The following is a 17,531-nucleotide window of genomic DNA, read 5'->3' as shown; positions in this document are numbered from 1 at the left end:
GAAGAATGACTTGAGTTTTAACAAAGCAGTGTGTTTGATTTCTCTACAGTATGAAACACAGTAACTGTTACATGGTGTGGGGAGGGGACCTGGTCAGCAATCAGCAGACCCGCTTCAGCCAGGAGGACATGGTGGTTGGCTGCTTGGTCGACCTGGCAACAGGTTTGATGACCTTTACAGCCAATGGAAAGGAGATTAACACATTTTACCAGGTTAGGAAAGGCTACACAGTATACAGTAGGTTGTGTGTGTATTTGCATCTGTGTTTTTCCAACTTGACTTCAGATGAGTTATGTTACACTGTGGAGCTGTAAAACCAGAGGTGTTTTATTTCAGGTGGAGCCCAACACCAAGCTGTTCCCTGCCGTCTTCGTTCAGCCCTCCAATCAGAACTTGGTGCAGCTGGAGCTGGGAAAACTCAAGGTCAGAAACTACTTTTGCTCACACACTGAAGTACACATTTTTTTGAAAGTCACTTTTTCAACTTCTCCTATTCTGCTTAAAATATTCTTCACGCCTACTTCCTCTCATACTCCGTTCCGATTGACATCAAAACTTTTATAAGGTTTATCAGTAAAGTGTATGGATCTACACTGCTGACTAGAGTCTCTGCTAACTAGAGATTAACCGGTGACAGCTGTCTCATCGTAATTGGTCTAACATGGGTTGAACCTGCATCTCATACACATCTGCTGTATAAAAAGCCCCATTCTTTTAATTGTGTGCTTGCCTAATTGTACGTTTCTTGTTAGACCCATTGTTTTCTCCATTTTCAAGTCTAATTGTTTACTTGTTTTTATCTCCTACCCCTTTGCTCTTTCTCCCTCTCAGAACATCATGCCCATCTCGGCAGCCATGTTCCGCAGTGAGCGTAAGAACCCGGTCCCCCAGTGCCCTCCCAGGCTGGATGTCCAGATGCTGACCCCAGTTATCTGGAGTCGTATGCCCAATCACTTTCTCAACCCGGAGGTGGGCAAAGTGAGTGAGAGGTTGGGCTGGATGGTGGAGTGTACTGAACCTCTCATCATGATGGCTCTGCACATCCCAGAGGAGAACAGGTCAGAGACCCGTATCCCCAGCAGGCCGTCTGCAGATACTGTAAACTACAGTTTATCACAATAATCCTGTGATCCTGTGAATCCGGAGAATTTATATTTATGGATTTACCTGCAGTTGTAACAATTCTTTTTTCAGGGTTATGATAATTGCTCAGCCATGTTACCTGGTCAGTTTTGATCTTTGAGTCTGTCTTTGTTTCTCAGGTGTATTGACATCCTGGAGCTGTCGGAGCGTCAGGATCTGATGAAGTTCCACTACCACACCCTCATGCTCTACTGCGCTGTGTGCGCACTTGGCAATAACCGAGTGGCTCATGCTCTGTGCAGCCATGTGGATGAATCCCAACTTTTCTATGCCATCGAGAACACCTACCTGCCTGGACCTCTCCGCAGCGGCTACTACGACCTGCTCATCAGCATTCACCTAGAGTCTGCCAAACGAGCGCGTCTGGGCACCAACAGGGAGTTTATCGTCCCCATGACTGAAGAGACTCTCAGCATCCACCTCTATCCTGATGCAAAGAAGGCCCATTCCCTCCCCGGTGTTGGCCTGACCACCTGCTTACGGCCCAAACTGCATTTCTCATCCATCAACTTTGTCGGCACAGACCCTGACTTGTACACCCTTAGTCCTGTTTTCCCCCTGCAGGTAAGAGACAAGAGACAGGTTGCATTGGAAAAATGTAATGACATTTTAGTTGCCTTTTGCTTATTTTTATCATTCCACCCACAGGAGCTGAAGACCAGGGCGATTAGCATGTTAACAGAGGCTGTGCTGGATGGTAGCCAGGCTATGCGCGATCCTGTAGGAGGCAGTGTGGAGTTCCACTTTGTCCCAATCCTGAAGCTGATCAGTACATTGCTCATGATGGGCATCTTCAACGATGAGGACACCAAGCACATCCTCAGGATGATCGATCCAAATGTTTTCAGTGGAAAGGAGGAGGCGGAGGAGGAGGAGGGAGAGAAAGCTGAGGAGAGTGGAGCTGCTGAAATAACTGAGGAAGCAAAGGAGGAGGAAACTGAGGCTGAGCTTGAGGACGAAGGGGTTGGTCATGAGGAAGAGGAGGAGCTGCAAGATTTAGAAGGAGAGCCTAAGGAGGAAGGAGAACAGGAGGAGAAGGAGAAGGAAGAGGCCAAAGAAGGAAAAGTGGAAGGAGAGAAGGAGGAGGAGGAGAAGGAGAAGGAGGCAGAGGTAGTGGAGGCAGAAGTGAAAGAAGAGGAGGATGGTCTGGAAGAGGGATTACTCCAGATGAAGCTACCAGAGTCTGTCAAACTGCAGGTCATTATATTTTATAACTAAACAATGCATCCCATTCATCTGTATGCATCTGCACAGAATTCATATTCTTAAAATATATTACATTTGTACATATTACACATCTACAACTCTTTTTTGTATTATCTCTTTCAGATGTGCACACTTCTGCAGTACTTCTGCGACTGCGAGCTGCGACACAGAGTGGAAGGCATTGTGGCCTATTCAGACGGCTTTGTCAATAGTGTTCAGAAAAACCAGCGCGTTCGCTACAACCTGTTAATGAGAGCCTTCTCTATGTCGGCTGCTGAGACTGCACGCAAGACCCGCGAGTTCCGTTCACCACCCCAGGACCAGGTACGGTGGTTTTTTAAACCAGAAATACAATTAAATATGTACTATGGGGTATACATTTTAAATTGGATTTGGATAATATTTGTCCCTTGAGTTATACATTGACACTTTATTTCTAAGAACAGTGAAAACTGACATTGAGATAGACTTGTCCCAAAAAGTCTGGGGGTTGGTTTTTGAGATCTGATTGTTCTCTGATGTTTTCAAAAGGAACCCCTAGAAATGTATAAAATTCCTCAGACCAAACAAGAAGAAGCAAATCAGACATATTCTGATGGGGTTGTCTTACTGTATTCCCCTTCAAGGTCCTTTTGCTGACCAACTTTAAGCACAGTTCGGAGGAGGAGTTGAGTCCGGTGCCTGAGGCGGTGCGGGACAGCCTGGTAGAGTTCCACACTGACCTCCTGCTTCACTGCGGTGAGAAGTTCTCAAAGATGCTGTGTGTTTTTGTACTCTGCTGATGTGAATTACTTTTGTTAAGTATTTTGGGCTCTTAATGCTGAATTTCCATTTTAAACACAGGTATACATATTGAGGAGGAGGCAGAGGAGGAAGAGGTGGACTCCTCACTGAGAGGCAGACTCATCAGTCTGGTGGATAAGATCAAGAGCTTGCGCAAGAAGGAGGAGGAGGAGAAGCCAGAGGTCGAGGAGGATCCAAAACCCAGTAAGAGTAACAGCCAAACAACCTGTTAGATATTTGTAGGACTTCTAGGAATAATTCGACAACTTCACTCCAAAAAATAGCTAAATCTGCCTTTTTAAATCCATAACCATCGAACACATAATATGACACTGTCCCATACATACTGTCCATCTCTGTGTCCACTTCACCAAGACTCCCTTCAGGAACTGATCTCCCACACCATGATCCACTGGGCCCAGGAGTCGTTCATTCAGAACCCTGAGCTTGTCCGTATGATGTTCAGCCTGCTCCACAGGCAGTATGACGGCCTTGGGGAGCTGATCCGAGCGCTGCCCAAAGCCTACGCCATCAATGCTGTGTCTGTTCAGGACACCATGGACCTACTTGAGTGTTTGGGACAGATACGTTCGCTGCTTATTGTCCAGATGGGCCCAGAAGAGGAGAGGCTCATGATCCAGAGCATTGGGTCAGTGTGTGTGTGTGTGTGTGTGTGTGTGTGTGTGTGTGTGTGTGTGTGTGTGTGGGGGGGGGGGGGTTATGTACTCCCCAGCAGCTGTAGTTGTGATAAAGATGGGACGTGATATTGATATCAAAATCTTGATATTATTATTTTGTATTTTTCCTCTAGTGATATATTTTTGTGAAAAGCTCCAGGCTTGCCCTGCAATCTCAATCTGCAATTGTTTTCCAATGTCAACTTAACCAGTGAATCTGGCTAATGTATTTTTTCTAATTCTTTCAGGAACATCATGAACAACAAGGTGTTCTACCAACACCCCAATCTGATGAGAGCTCTTGGTATGCATGAGACTGTCATGGAAGTCATGGTCAATGTGTTGGGCGGAGGAGGAGACTCAAAGGTAACTTGTGATGAGTTTCTATTTGTCTAATATCATTGTTGGAGTGTACGCCTTCCAGCCCCAAGGTAAACAGAATGTATCTTTTCCCTTTTTCTCTCCAGGAGATTCGATTCCCCCAAATGGTGACCAACTGCTGTCGTTTCCTGTGTTACTTCTGTCGTATCAGCCGACAGAACCAGCGCTCCATGTTTGACCATCTGAGCTACCTGCTACAAAACAGCGGCATTGGCTTGGGTCAGTGTCAGTCCCCTATCACGCTATTCGCTGTACAGTAGGGCTGAACGATTTGGGGAAAGAATCTAATTGCAATTTTTCTGCCAGATATTGTGAATACGATTTGAGATGCGATTTAAAAAAGTTTAGCTAAAGTTCAATATTCACTGTGTAACAGATAAAACATGTCATGGAGCTAGAGCTGAGCAATACTGTATATCGATATTATATCGATATCGTGATATGAGACTAGATATCATCTTAGATTTTGGATATCATAATATCGTAATATGACATAAGTGTTGTCTTTTCCTGGTTTTAAAGGCTGCATTACAGTAAAGTGATGTCATTTTCTGAACTTACCAGACTGTTGTAACTGTTCTATTATTTGCCTTTACCCACTTAGTCATTATATCCACATTACTGATGATTATTTATCAAAAATCTCATTGTATATATTTTGTGAAAGCACCATTAGTCAACACTCCAATATTGTTGCGGTATCGATATCGAGGTATTTGGTCAAAAATATCGTGATATTTGATTTTCTCCATATCGCCCAGCCCTACATGGAGCATTATAACATGAGACACAAACTGCTCTATATTCTTATGCAAGGATGAGAACATAGATATGAATTGCCAGCAATAGGTGTTTTTCTTTTAATAAGCATGGAACATTGTCAAACACAGAACATTTAAAGTTAGAATAATACTAAAACAATTCCAATAAAATAAAATGAGTACTTTCCTATAGACTGAAATGTCTGATATGCGTGCCTTAGTTCAATAGCAGCATCTACATATTGCATCTTCTACTATCATGTTAAATAAAGTAACAAAAAATAAATGAAAAATCCACTGAAAATAAGACATTTCTGTATGAGCCTGTGTAGTATTACGCAAAGAACAAACAAATGCAGACTTATTATTTTACATTTGCAGGCATGCGTGGGTCCACACCTCTGGATGTAGCTGCGGCTTCTTGCATCGACAACAATGAGCTGGCCTTGGCTCTACAAGAGCAGGACCTGGAAATGGTAGGAGGAAAAAAAAAACAAGAACGAAAAACATGAACGGGTACAGTGGACTTGTTAGCTTATAATCTCTCATGGTGTCTCCTCTCATGTGTGGTGATGTAGGTGGTGACATACCTGGCGGGCTGCGGTCTGCAGATGTGTCCAATGCTCCTTTCTAAGGGCTACCCTGACATCGGCTGGAACCCCTGCGGAGGAGAGAGATACCTGGATTTCCTCCGCTTTGCTGTCTTTGTTAACGGTCAGCACCCTCCATTTAATGATTACATTTGTTCGTTTTGAGTTGTGGGTTACGGTCACTAACGTTTGCTCACCTGCTTCTCACAGGAGAGAGCGTGGAGGAGAACGCCAATGTTGTGGTGCGTCTGCTCATCCGTCGGCCCGAGTGCTTCGGCCCGGCCCTGAGAGGAGAGGGCGGGAATGGTCTGCTGGCTGCCATGGAGGAGGCCATCAAGATCTCAGAGGATCCAGCAAGGGATGGACCCACTGTCAAAAAAGACAGACGCTTCATGTAAGTGTTGGCGCCGTAGGTGTGACACAGTTTGTATTTACAACATTGGATCAAGACTCGACAAATAACACTCTAGAAAAATGAAATAATGGACATGGTGTCTGTTGTCTTGTTTGCTTTGAAAGCTATGCTCGTCGTTATTAAGACTTTCTTGATTGGCAGGTTTGGTGGTGAGGAACAGCACGAGGAGAACCGTGTACATCTAGGAAATGCCATCATGTCCTTCTACTCGGCCCTCATCGATCTGCTGGGTCGCTGTGCCCCTGAGATGCATGTGAGTAGGACGGCTTTTCTCAACATTGACTACTCTTAAGCCTCCAGGCACGTTGGCTCAGTATGTGGTGGATACATACATCTCATACATGTCTTAAATGTTTCTACAGTTGATCCAAGCAGGCAAGGGTGAAGCTCTAAGAATCAGGGCCATCCTTAGGTCTCTTGTGCCCATAGAGGACCTGGTGGGAGTCATCAGCTTATCCGTGCAGATTCCTGCCTTCGGCAAAGGTTAGTTACTAAGACGGAATCGTGCATTGACACACTGTGTAAGTGTACAGTATAAATTGGGCATATTTTGGCAACACCCTGCATCTATAATTTCTTCTGTCCAAACCACCACAGATAGTCAGATTATTGAGCCTAAGATGTCAGCCAGTTTCGTCCCAGACCACAAGGCCTCTATGGTGCTGTTCCTTGACAGAGTGTATGGTATTGACAACCAGGACTTCTTGCTTCATGTGCTGGAGGTTGGTTTCCTGCCTGACATGAGAGCTGCAGCCTCTCTGGACACGGTGAGTAGGAAAAGACAGACGTAAAACAGCAAGAGAAATTCCACTTCTGTCAACTCCAGAAATCTGTCTGTTGGTGTGTGTCACTATCCACATGTCTTCAAAGTATTGCACTCAGTACAAATAGTTTTTTTCTATCTTTCTCTCTGATTATAGGTGGCATTCAGTACGACTGAAATGGCCTTGGCACTGAACCGCTACCTCTGTTCGGCTGTTCTGCCTCTGCTCACCAAGTGTGCTCCGTTGTTTGCTGGGACAGAACACCGGGCCATCATGATAGACTCCATGCTCCACACCATCTATCGCTTGTCCCGCGGCCGAGCCCTCACCAAGGCTCAGAGGGACGTCATTGAGGAGTGCCTCATGTCGCTCTGCAAGTCAGTACTAATCCCAATCTCTCTATTTAGTAACGTGTGAATGATAATTGGGCATCTGAATGATTATTATGATAAATTGATTTTTTTTTTTTTTTATTATTTGCAACATATTTACTCAATTATATAGAAGTCCGAAAGAAACAATATCCCATTTGAAACTGCTACATGACATTCCTCATAAAGCATTTTTATGACATTCACAGATACCTTCGACCCTCCATGCTGCAGCATCTGCTTAGGCGGCTGGTATTTGATGTGCCTATCCTCAACGAATATGCAAAGATGCCCCTCAAGGTTTGCCTGCTATTTAATTTTATTGTATTTGTTTTATTTTGATTTTAGTCTCAAACAATGGAAAAGTTGTATGGACTAGAATAAAGTAAAAAGAAACATAGACACCCAATCTACCCAATCTGTGTTTAAAGTGCAATCAGTTCAAACACAGAAATGTATGCATTACCAACACGTAGATTACATTACAGTGATAATTGCATTTGCCTACATTTGTTAGAAACAGTAATTACCAGTGAATAGTTTACTTGCGAATACCATATATTAAAATATGTCTTCCTTTGTATTTCCATCTGTGATTTTCATTGTTTCAGCTGTTGACCAATCACTATGAGCGCTGTTGGAAGTACTACTGCTTGCCTAACGGATGGGCTAATTTCGGGGTGACCTCAGAGGAGGAGCTACATCTTACTCGTAAACTCTTTTGGGGAATCTTTGAATCTTTGGCGCACAAGGTGAGAGAGGAATGTCTTGGTGTTCACCTACAGTGTATGCACTATTTGATTCCACAGGTTTGAAGCTCATGTCATTATCAACGTGACTTCTCTGATGTCATCCGAACTCTAGAAATATGATTTAGAACTCTTCAAGATCGCCATGCCCTGCCTCTGTGCTATAGCTGGAGCCATTCCGCCTGACTATGTGGATGCCACCTACTCCTCTCACACTGAGAAGAAGGCCTCTGTGGATGCTGAAGGCAACTTTGACCCCAAACCAGTGGAGACCACCAAGTGAGCAGAAAAATAAAAGAGAGTACATAAATAGTTCACAGTCGCCTACTGAAAAAAAAAAAAAATACTTGTTTAATGCTCTTTAATGCACAATGATGCTGTATATATATAACAGCAAAACATACAGTGCATTTAATTTGAACTTGTTATCTCATTTTTAATAATAATTAAAAAAAAACAGTAACTGTGAAGGTAGTCTGGATCAACATTTCCAGGATGTTCCGCCAGATGTCACTATCCTTCCGCTCTCTGTGTGTTGCCGTTCTCAAACTTTATTCGATTTAAACGACGACAACCTTCGAGCTAACAAGCTACACGCTGAAAATGGAAAATTTTAAAATGTGGATCGTGCAACAAGGCAGGCCTGCTTGGATCTTTTGGGCTATGATTGATTTACAAAGAATTAAGTTTACGGCATTTACCATCTAACTGGGACGTTTTGAAATTGATTCACTGAATTGCTATGGACGAAGTACACACAACGATACACAGGTATGAGTCAATCACGTTTAACCATGTCTCCAACTAGTTTAAATAGCTCACGTTACTGTATTGTGTCAACAGTTAACTTAATTTAATATATAATGTGGTGTTTTTTTGTGGGGATGCAAAAGGTCCACCAAAACATGTTCCTTCCCGAGAATATTTTGCAGAGGCACCGTCGCTGCGTCTGGAGCTTAGCGTCGCCCAAGATGATTGTGATTGGTTTAAAGAAATGCAAACAACCCAGAGTGTTTTTTATTTCTTAGAATGTATGTGTGTGTATGTGTTCCGCAACGGTGTGGAGATAGATCTAAGGTCTGGCAATTCTAGACTACAGTGAAGGTGACGTGAGGTGACACGTCCTAAGCACTAACAGGGAACTGCAGTGTAATGTCTAAGCGTAATTTTCAGGTTACTACAACTAAAGTTTAATTAATAGTAAGTGGTATTCATAACCTCATACTAAATATGAGCTCATTTATTCACAGCACAATCATACCAGAGAGGCTGGATGCCTTCATGAACAAGTATGCAGAGCACACTCACGACAGATGGGCCTTTGAAAAGGTCAGTAATGAAAAATGTAAATCATCAAATATAAATATAGTCCTTATTTGTTATTTGAAAGCATATGTACCTTTGTATTTTTTTTTTTTTTTATAGATTCAGAACAACTGGACCTACGGAGAGGTGTTGGATGAAAATGCTAAGACTCACCCCATGCTCCGGCCATACAAAACCTTCTCTGAAAAGGTAATGATTCTGTTTAGTCTGAATCCTGATAATCTGCACACAGGTACCAAACTTTAACTAAGCTTAATTATTGGCCCAAATTTGCTTCCAGATCTGATTAAACCTAAGAACTTGTCATCTCTAATACCATGTGTTTTAAGATCTGCAGACATTCTAAATAGGCTACAGTATAGTGTTTAGAGGCTCCCTGTTTATTTTTAAATCCTCTTCTCTCTGTTTCTCAGGACAAGGAGATTTATCGTTGGCCCATCAAAGAATCCATCAAAGCCATGTTGGCCTGGGAGTGGACCTTGGATAAAGCTAGGGACGGGGAGGTGGAAGTAGACAAGAAGACAGCCACACGCAAGATCTCCCAAACTGCTCAGGTAACAGAGAGAGTAGTGAAAAAAAAAATATTAGGACACAAAAGCAATGATGGATTTCTTACTGGTCAAGACTCATCTATCTTGACTGCTATTATCAAACCTAATAATATTATTTAATATGGGAATAATGTGATAATACCGAACTCAGCTGTCCTTCCAGGACTAAAAAAAGAGGGTGAAAATAAACAAGCCTACTTGTTGTGACCCGTTGATATCATTATTCATAAACATTCTGCACTAAAGTGTACTTAAATGGGTGAAGAAATTGTGAAATTAAAGCAGTTATCGTTTTCTGGAATCTTCTAAAGGTCCCTAAACCTCACATGGAGAACCACTCCTCTGTATGTGTTTTCTGTTTTCAGGCCACTTACGATCCAAGTCACGGCTACAACCCTCAGCCAATAGATATCACAGGAATGGCCCTGTCCAGAGAGCTGCAGGTATGTATCTTTCCCTCACAGCACTGACAGGCCTCATAGTTTTGTTAGACATTTATCAGGAGCCTGGCGATTTTAATTTTCGTACCCTCACCGTGCAGTCCATGGCCGAGCAGCTGGCTGAGAACTATCACAACACCTGGGGCAGGAAGAAGAAGCTGGAGCTACAATCCAAAGGTATGAGGGGTTTTCTATTACACATTCGCATCTGAAATGTTTCTTTTAAGTGGTGCTTGCTAGTTTGCAGTCTGAGTCCAAAAATGAATTCTGTTAGGCGGTGGCACCCATCCTTTGCTTGTGCCTTATGACACCCTGACGGCTAAGGAGAAGGCCAGGGACAGGGAGAAGGCCCAGGACCTGCTCAAGTTCCTCCAGCTTAATGGATATGCTGTGACAAGGTACGCAGGAAGTTTTTACCTTTTTAGTTTAAGATTAGTGTTTCTTCTCATACTTGTATATAATAATCCAATAATAATAATGGGTGGATTCATTTATTTTGGTTTATAGAGCCTGAAACAGGGTGGAAAATGTTGAGCTAAGTTGAAAATGGTCCAAAAAATGCTATGCTATGCTAATGCTATAAATATTTGACGCATTTAAAGAAAATATGAGGAAGTTATTCATGGGGACAGAAGTGTTCCTGCATTACAAGAATGACCCAGTTCTGTCCGTGTTTCTCTCTCTTTTCATGTTATTTTGACTCCCTCTTTTCTCCATCCCCAGGGGACTGAAGGACATGGAGCAGGACATTTCCTCCATTGAGAAGCGTTTTGCTTACGGCTTCCTCCAGAAGCTTCTTAAATGGATGGACATCGCCCAGGAGTTCATCGCTCATCTTGGTACTGTGTGCTTTGAGAGACTTCTCACGGGCGTACCACTTTATTGCGTACCGCTTACTCCATCATGAACCTTTTGACTGAGAGCTGACTTGTATTTATTTCCCCTTCAACAGAGGCTGTAGTTAGCAGTGGTAGAGTGGAGAAGTCACCACATGAACAAGAGATCAAATTCTTTGCCAAGGTGAGCTGTTCAACGCTGTATTGAACTCTCATTTTGCTTGTCTGCCTCTACAGGGAAGTCAGAGAACATGAATAGTAACAGAACATCACCTTTGTAGGGATTCAGTCTTGGAGAAATACACTTACTGTATTTGATTATTGCCTATACACCATCCTGCTGCCCTTAGTGAACAATGAGACATGAGCCTGTTTAATGGCATGATAGTGTGTTCACTAACATCTAATCTCATTTTTTTTTTTTTTATAGATTCTTTTGCCACTGGTAAATCAGTACTTCAAGAATCACTGCCTTTACTTCCTCTCCACTCCTGCTAAAGTCTTGGGTAGTGGAGGGCATTCCTCCAACAAGGAGAAGGAGATGATTGCAAGGTATGTGCAGTGAAAGCTTAGAAAACGTTATTCAAAAGACTGGTTTGTTCTCTGAATTATGTGACTTGAACTCTTTCCCACCTACCTTTCCTTTTGTGCAGTACTTTTGGTTGAAAATGTCGGTCCTCTCCCTCTTCCATGTCTCTCTCTCCTTCTGTGCAATATCCAGTCAATTTCCTTGACCTCCCTTTTGCTTTCTGTGTCACTTCAAACATTTTGCCCTCTTTCCCCTCACTGTTCTCCCTCCCTCTCCCTTTCCTCTTTTCTCCTCCTACCTCAGTATCTTCTGTAAATTGGCTGCTTTGGTGAGGCACAGAGTAGCTCTTTTTGGTAAGGAATCTGCATGGTGGCATTTTGCCCTGTCACCATCTCTCTGTTGCTTTTGTTTGTGTTTGCCTGTCGAATTTCTTTTTCTTATTTCTCCAGATCTTTTTTGCTTCCTCTTCCTTCCTACCTTCCCATTTATACACTTATCAGCATTGTATTACAGATTCTCTCCTCCCACACTGTCATTCTCTCTTTCCTTATCTAATGCTTCTCTGTCTGGAGCTAAACCTCTGCTTGGCTTGCCTTTTCTGCAACCTGGGGCCAGATGCATAAAACTCTTTGTAGATCACGACTAAAGCTATGTACGCACAAAGACAGAAATATGCATAATATGCATCATTGTGGAACTAGGAACATGTCCACGCTCCTAATTTTCACTCCCACGGTTAGCCATAAATGGATGTAGAAACACCCTTAAACATTTGTTTGCATATTGATAGTTGTGCCCCTCCACCACCCACACACACTAGACCTGTCAATGAGAAGAACAACAAAGGAGAAGTGCAATTTACCCGACTGTGACGCACTGGCGAGGTTCTCCCAACAGCACCAGAACAGCGGTTATGCACGGCTCGGGCTATTTATAGCGCCAGTACTATTCATTTTTCACGTGTATCTGCAAATTATCATCGCCGGTATATCTTAATCATCATTATTAAACATCAGAAACCTCAGAGGTGATCAATGATTAATTTATAGAGCTCATATTGAAACAGAAGTGCTTCACAATCCATCACTCATAAATACTTTAATTTAATAAATGTGCCTAAGATTGACATTTTACGGAACGCTGTGTAGATAGCACAAATAACCCAATCAGTCAAATTGGAAAACAACAAACAACAAATCTTATATAATCTTATATTTCATGTCAACCTTATCGTATCCCCCGCAGCTATCTCTAAAAAACAGGCTCTCACAGCTATCCTCACACATACGTATGTGATGCTGTGAGTCCATCTGCAGATGATTGAATAAACCTACACAAAGACAAGGGTTGCCTAAAAGTGTTTATTTAAACACTTTTGCCATCTCACTGTGTGAAGTATGAGTGAAGTGCGCACATTCTCACCGCACTTTCTTTTATAAATACCAGTGTGTGTTTGGGAAATGCAGTATGCATTGTTTTTGTGCGTCCACATCGTTCATACATGTGGCCCCGGGTGTTTGTTAAGTTGTATTTTTGTGCTTTTGAAGCCTACAATCAGAGTGGCACTCATAACTGAAAGTGATTTGAGCATGAATGTCTCCAGTGGTGTCAGGTAGGACGGCATTGTACTGCAGCTCCATGAAGTGCTCTCAACCTCTCTCCTCCCCTTTCATCACCATGTGTCCCTAATAGTCAGTCACTATTATGTAACCAGTGGTTACTAGACACTGAAACATTTCACACTGAGACTGCACCCTTCAGCTCGGCTCACCAGTAACACATGGTACAGTACTGTACATGATAGTCAAGTGCACCTCTGTAACTGATCTACCACTGCAGTCAAACTGCAAAGCTTGTAACAGAGACTATAGCACAGTGTAGCAATATATGGTTCAACGGGTCCATAATTACGTGTTTAATTTGTCCCGGTATGATGAATAAAAATCAATGGTTTTAATGTAATTTTGAGTTTGGTCAATGTTTCTGTATTTATATCTACTGTTTTCTGTTTTTAATCTAGTGCTTTTTAGATTAACTCCTCATTTCTGAATATATCCGGTTTTTATAATAAATTGGGCTCTTATAGGAAGTGGATTTGTATAGTAGGACAGCTCTGAGAACACATCTTTGCTGTGCTGTTTTCAGGAACAGATGCAGGTGCAGTGGTGAACTGTCTGCACATCCTCTCACGATCACTAGATGCCAGGTAATTCTCAGTCTATTCATAACACATCTCCAGCACAACCCCAGGCAAAAAGGTAATCGAAACAAACTATCTGAGATTTTTCTTTTGTGTCCTTTTTTTCAAGGACCGTTATGAAATCAGGCCCTGAGATTGTTAAGGCGGTCCTGCGGCAGTTCTTTGAGAGTGCTGCGGATGACATTGAGAAGATGGTTGAGAATCTGAAACTGGGCAAAGTGTCTAGTCGAAACCAGGTCCGAGACCACACCATACTGCATTGTTTTAACATGTTAAACTTCCCTGTGAGCTGATTTCTGTATTTTGTGTATGTGTGTGTGCGTTGATGTAGGTTAAGGGTGTGTCCCAGAACATCAACTATACCACCAATGCCTTGTTGCCAGTCCTCACTTCACTGTTCGACCACATCGCCCAGCACCAGTTTGGAGATGACGTCATGTGTGAGTGAAGTGCTTCTCTCCATTGAATTAGCGATTCTTCCCCTGCCCTTTATGGCTCTTGACTTGACACAAAGGACTGACTCAAAGCTAATGCAATGCCTCTGTTCTCTACACCCTCAGTGGACGATTTGCAAATATCCTGCTATCGTTTAATGTGCAGTATCTATTCTTTGGGCACAGTGAAGACTCCACATGTTGAGAAGTGAGTAGAGACCTCTGAATCTATCAAACGTTTCCTTCAACAATTGCATTTATATTGGACTTGATTATCAAGTCAAGTTGATTTAATGTGGTAGTCCAAAATCAGAGGTTTGTTGCATACAACTAGACCACTATCCTTAGACCCTTGATTCATATGAGAAACTGCCTAAAGAGCCTTTAACAGGAAACAAAATGTGTATGCATGTTTTCAAAGACTGATTATGCATTTTTAATTTTGATATTTCAAGATTTTGTGGTATTTTTCTCCTGTACAGACAGCGACCAGCTCTTGGCGAGTGCTTGGCCCACTTAGCAGCTGCAATGCCAGTGGCCTTCCTTGAACCAGAACTGAATGAGTTCAACATGTTTTCTGTTTACACCACCAAGACTCCCAGAGAGAGAACCAGTGGGTTTTCTTTACATTCATCAAGTTATTAGAATTAGTTAATAATCAATTGTTTCTATACATTTTATTTTATCTGTCTACGCTCTCCCTCCTCAGTTCTGGGTCTTCCTAACAATGTGGAAGAGCTGTGCCCTGACATCCCAGAGCTGGACGTCCTGATGAAGGAGATCCATGACCTGGCTGAGTCTGGGGCTCGCTACACAGAAATGCCCCATGTGATTGAGATCACCCTGCCAATGTTGTGTAACTACCTCCCACGCTGGTGGGAGAGGGGCCTAGATAATTTCCCCGAGCAGGAGGGCCAGCTCTGCACCGCTGTCACCTCTGAGCAGCTTAACAAGCTGCTGGGCAGCATCATGAAGATTGTGGTTAACAACCTGGGTATAGATGAGGCATCCTGGATGAAGAGATTGGCAGGTAAGTGAGAAGAAGTTTCACAATAGGTCGGAAGGTTTTCAGGTGATGTGAGACATTTTCTGGCCACCATAGTGAAGTTCTCTAGTGGACCTCTCTAAAGTTGTCTGACAAGCAACAACCATGGCTGGTACAATTGGTGTAACTAAAAGAGGCCACTTCAGTTTTCATAGCTAATCCCATTTTATTTTTCAAAATAAGAGTCCTTATGATCCTTTATTACATTGATTTGGAATCCTAAATGTTGCCATGTTGGATTTGCAAACTACTTAAATATGCTTTCATAGTGATTTTTGCTTTTTATGCAAGAATAGCATGTATTGTAGAGTTTCGACAACTACGTTTTTTCACATTTTGTACATCTCAATATTTTGAGAATACAATACTGACTCTTACTCATGCTGTTGACTGTTGATTCCTGTGTACCCTTTGTCCAGTGTTTGCCCAGCCCATTGTCAGTAGGGCTAAACCAGAGATGCTTAAATCCCACTTCATCCCCACCATGGAAAAGCTAAAGAAGCGCTCAGGAAAGGTGGTGGCTGAAGAGGAACAACTGCGCATGGAGGGCAAAGGGGAGCTGGACAGCGAAGATGGAACCATCAAAGATGAGTTCGCTGTGCTGTGTCGGGACCTGTATGCTCTCTACCCCTTGCTCATCCGCTATGTGGACAATAACAGGTAACTGAACTTGATAAATGTGTAGAACATTTTATTGCTGTTGCATTATTGCTGTATATTGTTCGTAATGCGGCTAAATAAATTAGTTGAAACTATTCTCCTGAGTGACTTACAATTAATGCCCATTGTTCTTCTTTAAGAAGACTTTGATGGAAACACTATTAACGTATTTAATGTGGAGACTCAACCATATCTTTGACTGTAAAAGATGTATCAGTGTCCAGTGCTTCACCAGCATGGCCAGTTTGTATTGTATCTTGTGGCAAAGCTTCAGACTTCATGAAATTTAAGGTGTAGCTAGAAAAATAGAAAACCTGAAAAGAATATCGATCTACTGAGTGGTTATTCTGGATTAGAAAGAATAGTTAAATGTCATCAGTATACAATGTTATAAAATGTTTCTGGCTATATTAAAAAAACAACAAAACAAAAAAAATTGATGTGATCAGATTCATTCTGACAACAGCAAAAGAGCATATACAAGATCGTAAAATATTGTCTGCAAAATAAACCCAGTTTGGTCAGTTGTAATAAAATAAGTTAGGCCTTTCCCAACTCTCGACTAGGAGTGACAGACTTCGATTCAAGTGCTAATCAAGAGTGAATCCATTGCCATCTTTGTCTGTAGGGCAAGGTGGTTGACCTGTCCAGACCCAGATGCAGAGGAACTTTTCAGGATGGTGGGAGAGGTCTTCATTTTCTGGTCCAAATCCCACGTGAGTCTTTGTTTAATGTTGTCTTTCTATTTTTTTTTTCTTTTCTTTTTTTCCAATTTAATGTAACGTTTTTCTTGTGTTATTTATTACAGAACTTTAAGAGAGAGGAGCAGAACTTTGTGGTTATGAATGAGATCAACAACATGTCCTTCCTGACTGCTGACAGTAAAAGCAAGATGACCAAGGTGAGAGTGGACAAGCACATAAATGGCCAAGAAAAACATAACCGGTTATCTAGTTAGATGTAATACTCACTTACTTTATATCTTGAGGTGTAACACATTACGGAACTAAACTCAAAAAATGAATATTCCACTAACACCACCCAGTCCAAGCTGGAAGATTTAAAGTGAAATCCCTCTTGATCTATTCTCAGCTGTTATTTCCTCACTTTCCTTTAAGTTGATAAGGATAAGAACAGGCAGGTAAAAACTAATCATTTTCTAGAAATGTCAGAGGAATAGGCTATTACGTAACTAATAACATCCTTTGCCAGGACAATGTAAGTGGCAGTACATAGTGTTTAGGCAGTAGTAGGTGTGTCGCTAACTGTGTTTTCTCCTTATATCCTGTGTCGGGGTTGGACGCTGGGCCACTAGGCCGGAGATGGAGAGGTTAGACTGTGTTTGTGCACGAGCGCTGTGCTGATCGCATGGCACCCTGAGTTTTGGGAGGCATTTCATCAAGCTCTCCCATGGACTACCACCCTTTTTACACAGACCCCAATATTCACACACATATATACACACAAACAGGGTAATAAACGCATAGTCATTACAATAAATAATCATAGCATAGCAATGTTACAGTAATGCATATCTATGGGTGAAATAATGCTGTATTACGTAGATATAGGCAAGGTAAGGCAAGGCAGCTTTATTTGTATAGCACATTTCAGCAACAGGGCAATTCAAAGTGCTTTACATGAAAACAGATTAAAAATTAAAAACAGAT

The 17,531-nt window shown here is 42.2% G+C and overlaps 1 protein-coding gene across 10 annotated transcripts in view; it reads left to right on the top strand.

The window, feature by feature from the left end:
- ryr1b (ryanodine receptor 1b (skeletal)) overlaps positions 1-17,531 on the top strand; it is an 80,242-nt gene that overhangs the window by 33,221 nt on the left and 29,490 nt on the right. For 7 of the 10 annotated variants that reach the window (XM_031285262.2, XM_031285285.2, XM_031285271.2 and 4 more), the window contains 41 exons: positions 50-212; positions 337-423; positions 832-1,058; positions 1,263-1,707; positions 1,792-2,340; positions 2,473-2,673; positions 2,976-3,087; positions 3,193-3,336; positions 3,508-3,781; positions 4,058-4,175; positions 4,277-4,409; positions 5,333-5,427; positions 5,530-5,665; positions 5,752-5,935; positions 6,098-6,209; positions 6,319-6,439; positions 6,554-6,723; positions 6,877-7,097; positions 7,301-7,391; positions 7,703-7,843; positions 7,956-8,119; positions 9,091-9,169; positions 9,266-9,355; positions 9,580-9,720; positions 10,083-10,160; positions 10,259-10,334; positions 10,432-10,555; positions 10,881-10,996; positions 11,110-11,177; positions 11,424-11,545; positions 11,826-11,875; positions 13,668-13,728; positions 13,832-13,958; positions 14,054-14,162; positions 14,283-14,364; positions 14,639-14,769; positions 14,866-15,186; positions 15,621-15,861; positions 16,490-16,577; positions 16,670-16,762; positions 17,177-17,191. In XM_031285262.2, coding sequence (XP_031141122.1) covers positions 50-212; positions 337-423; positions 832-1,058; positions 1,263-1,707; positions 1,792-2,340; positions 2,473-2,673; positions 2,976-3,087; positions 3,193-3,336; positions 3,508-3,781; positions 4,058-4,175; positions 4,277-4,409; positions 5,333-5,427; positions 5,530-5,665; positions 5,752-5,935; positions 6,098-6,209; positions 6,319-6,439; positions 6,554-6,723; positions 6,877-7,097; positions 7,301-7,391; positions 7,703-7,843; positions 7,956-8,119; positions 9,091-9,169; positions 9,266-9,355; positions 9,580-9,720; positions 10,083-10,160; positions 10,259-10,334; positions 10,432-10,555; positions 10,881-10,996; positions 11,110-11,177; positions 11,424-11,545; positions 11,826-11,875; positions 13,668-13,728; positions 13,832-13,958; positions 14,054-14,162; positions 14,283-14,364; positions 14,639-14,769; positions 14,866-15,186; positions 15,621-15,861; positions 16,490-16,577; positions 16,670-16,762; positions 17,177-17,191 — 6,100 coding nt within the window. The remainder of the gene's footprint in view (positions 1-49; positions 213-336; positions 424-831; positions 1,059-1,262; positions 1,708-1,791; positions 2,341-2,472; positions 2,674-2,975; positions 3,088-3,192; positions 3,337-3,507; positions 3,782-4,057; positions 4,176-4,276; positions 4,410-5,332; positions 5,428-5,529; positions 5,666-5,751; positions 5,936-6,097; positions 6,210-6,318; positions 6,440-6,553; positions 6,724-6,876; positions 7,098-7,300; positions 7,392-7,702; positions 7,844-7,955; positions 8,120-9,090; positions 9,170-9,265; positions 9,356-9,579; positions 9,721-10,082; positions 10,161-10,258; positions 10,335-10,431; positions 10,556-10,880; positions 10,997-11,109; positions 11,178-11,423; positions 11,546-11,825; positions 11,876-13,667; positions 13,729-13,831; positions 13,959-14,053; positions 14,163-14,282; positions 14,365-14,638; positions 14,770-14,865; positions 15,187-15,620; positions 15,862-16,489; positions 16,578-16,669; positions 16,763-17,176; positions 17,192-17,531) is intronic. The other 3 variants (XM_031285308.2, XM_031285277.2, XM_031285264.2) reach the window with 1 other exon arrangement.

This window comes from Sander lucioperca, chromosome 5, assembly GCF_008315115.2.
Source record: "Sander lucioperca isolate FBNREF2018 chromosome 5, SLUC_FBN_1.2, whole genome shotgun sequence".
Lineage (NCBI taxonomy): Eukaryota > Metazoa > Chordata > Actinopteri > Perciformes > Percidae > Sander > Sander lucioperca.
The sequence above is the reverse complement of the archived record's forward strand: the minus strand, read 5'-3'. Positions and strand labels throughout refer to the sequence as shown.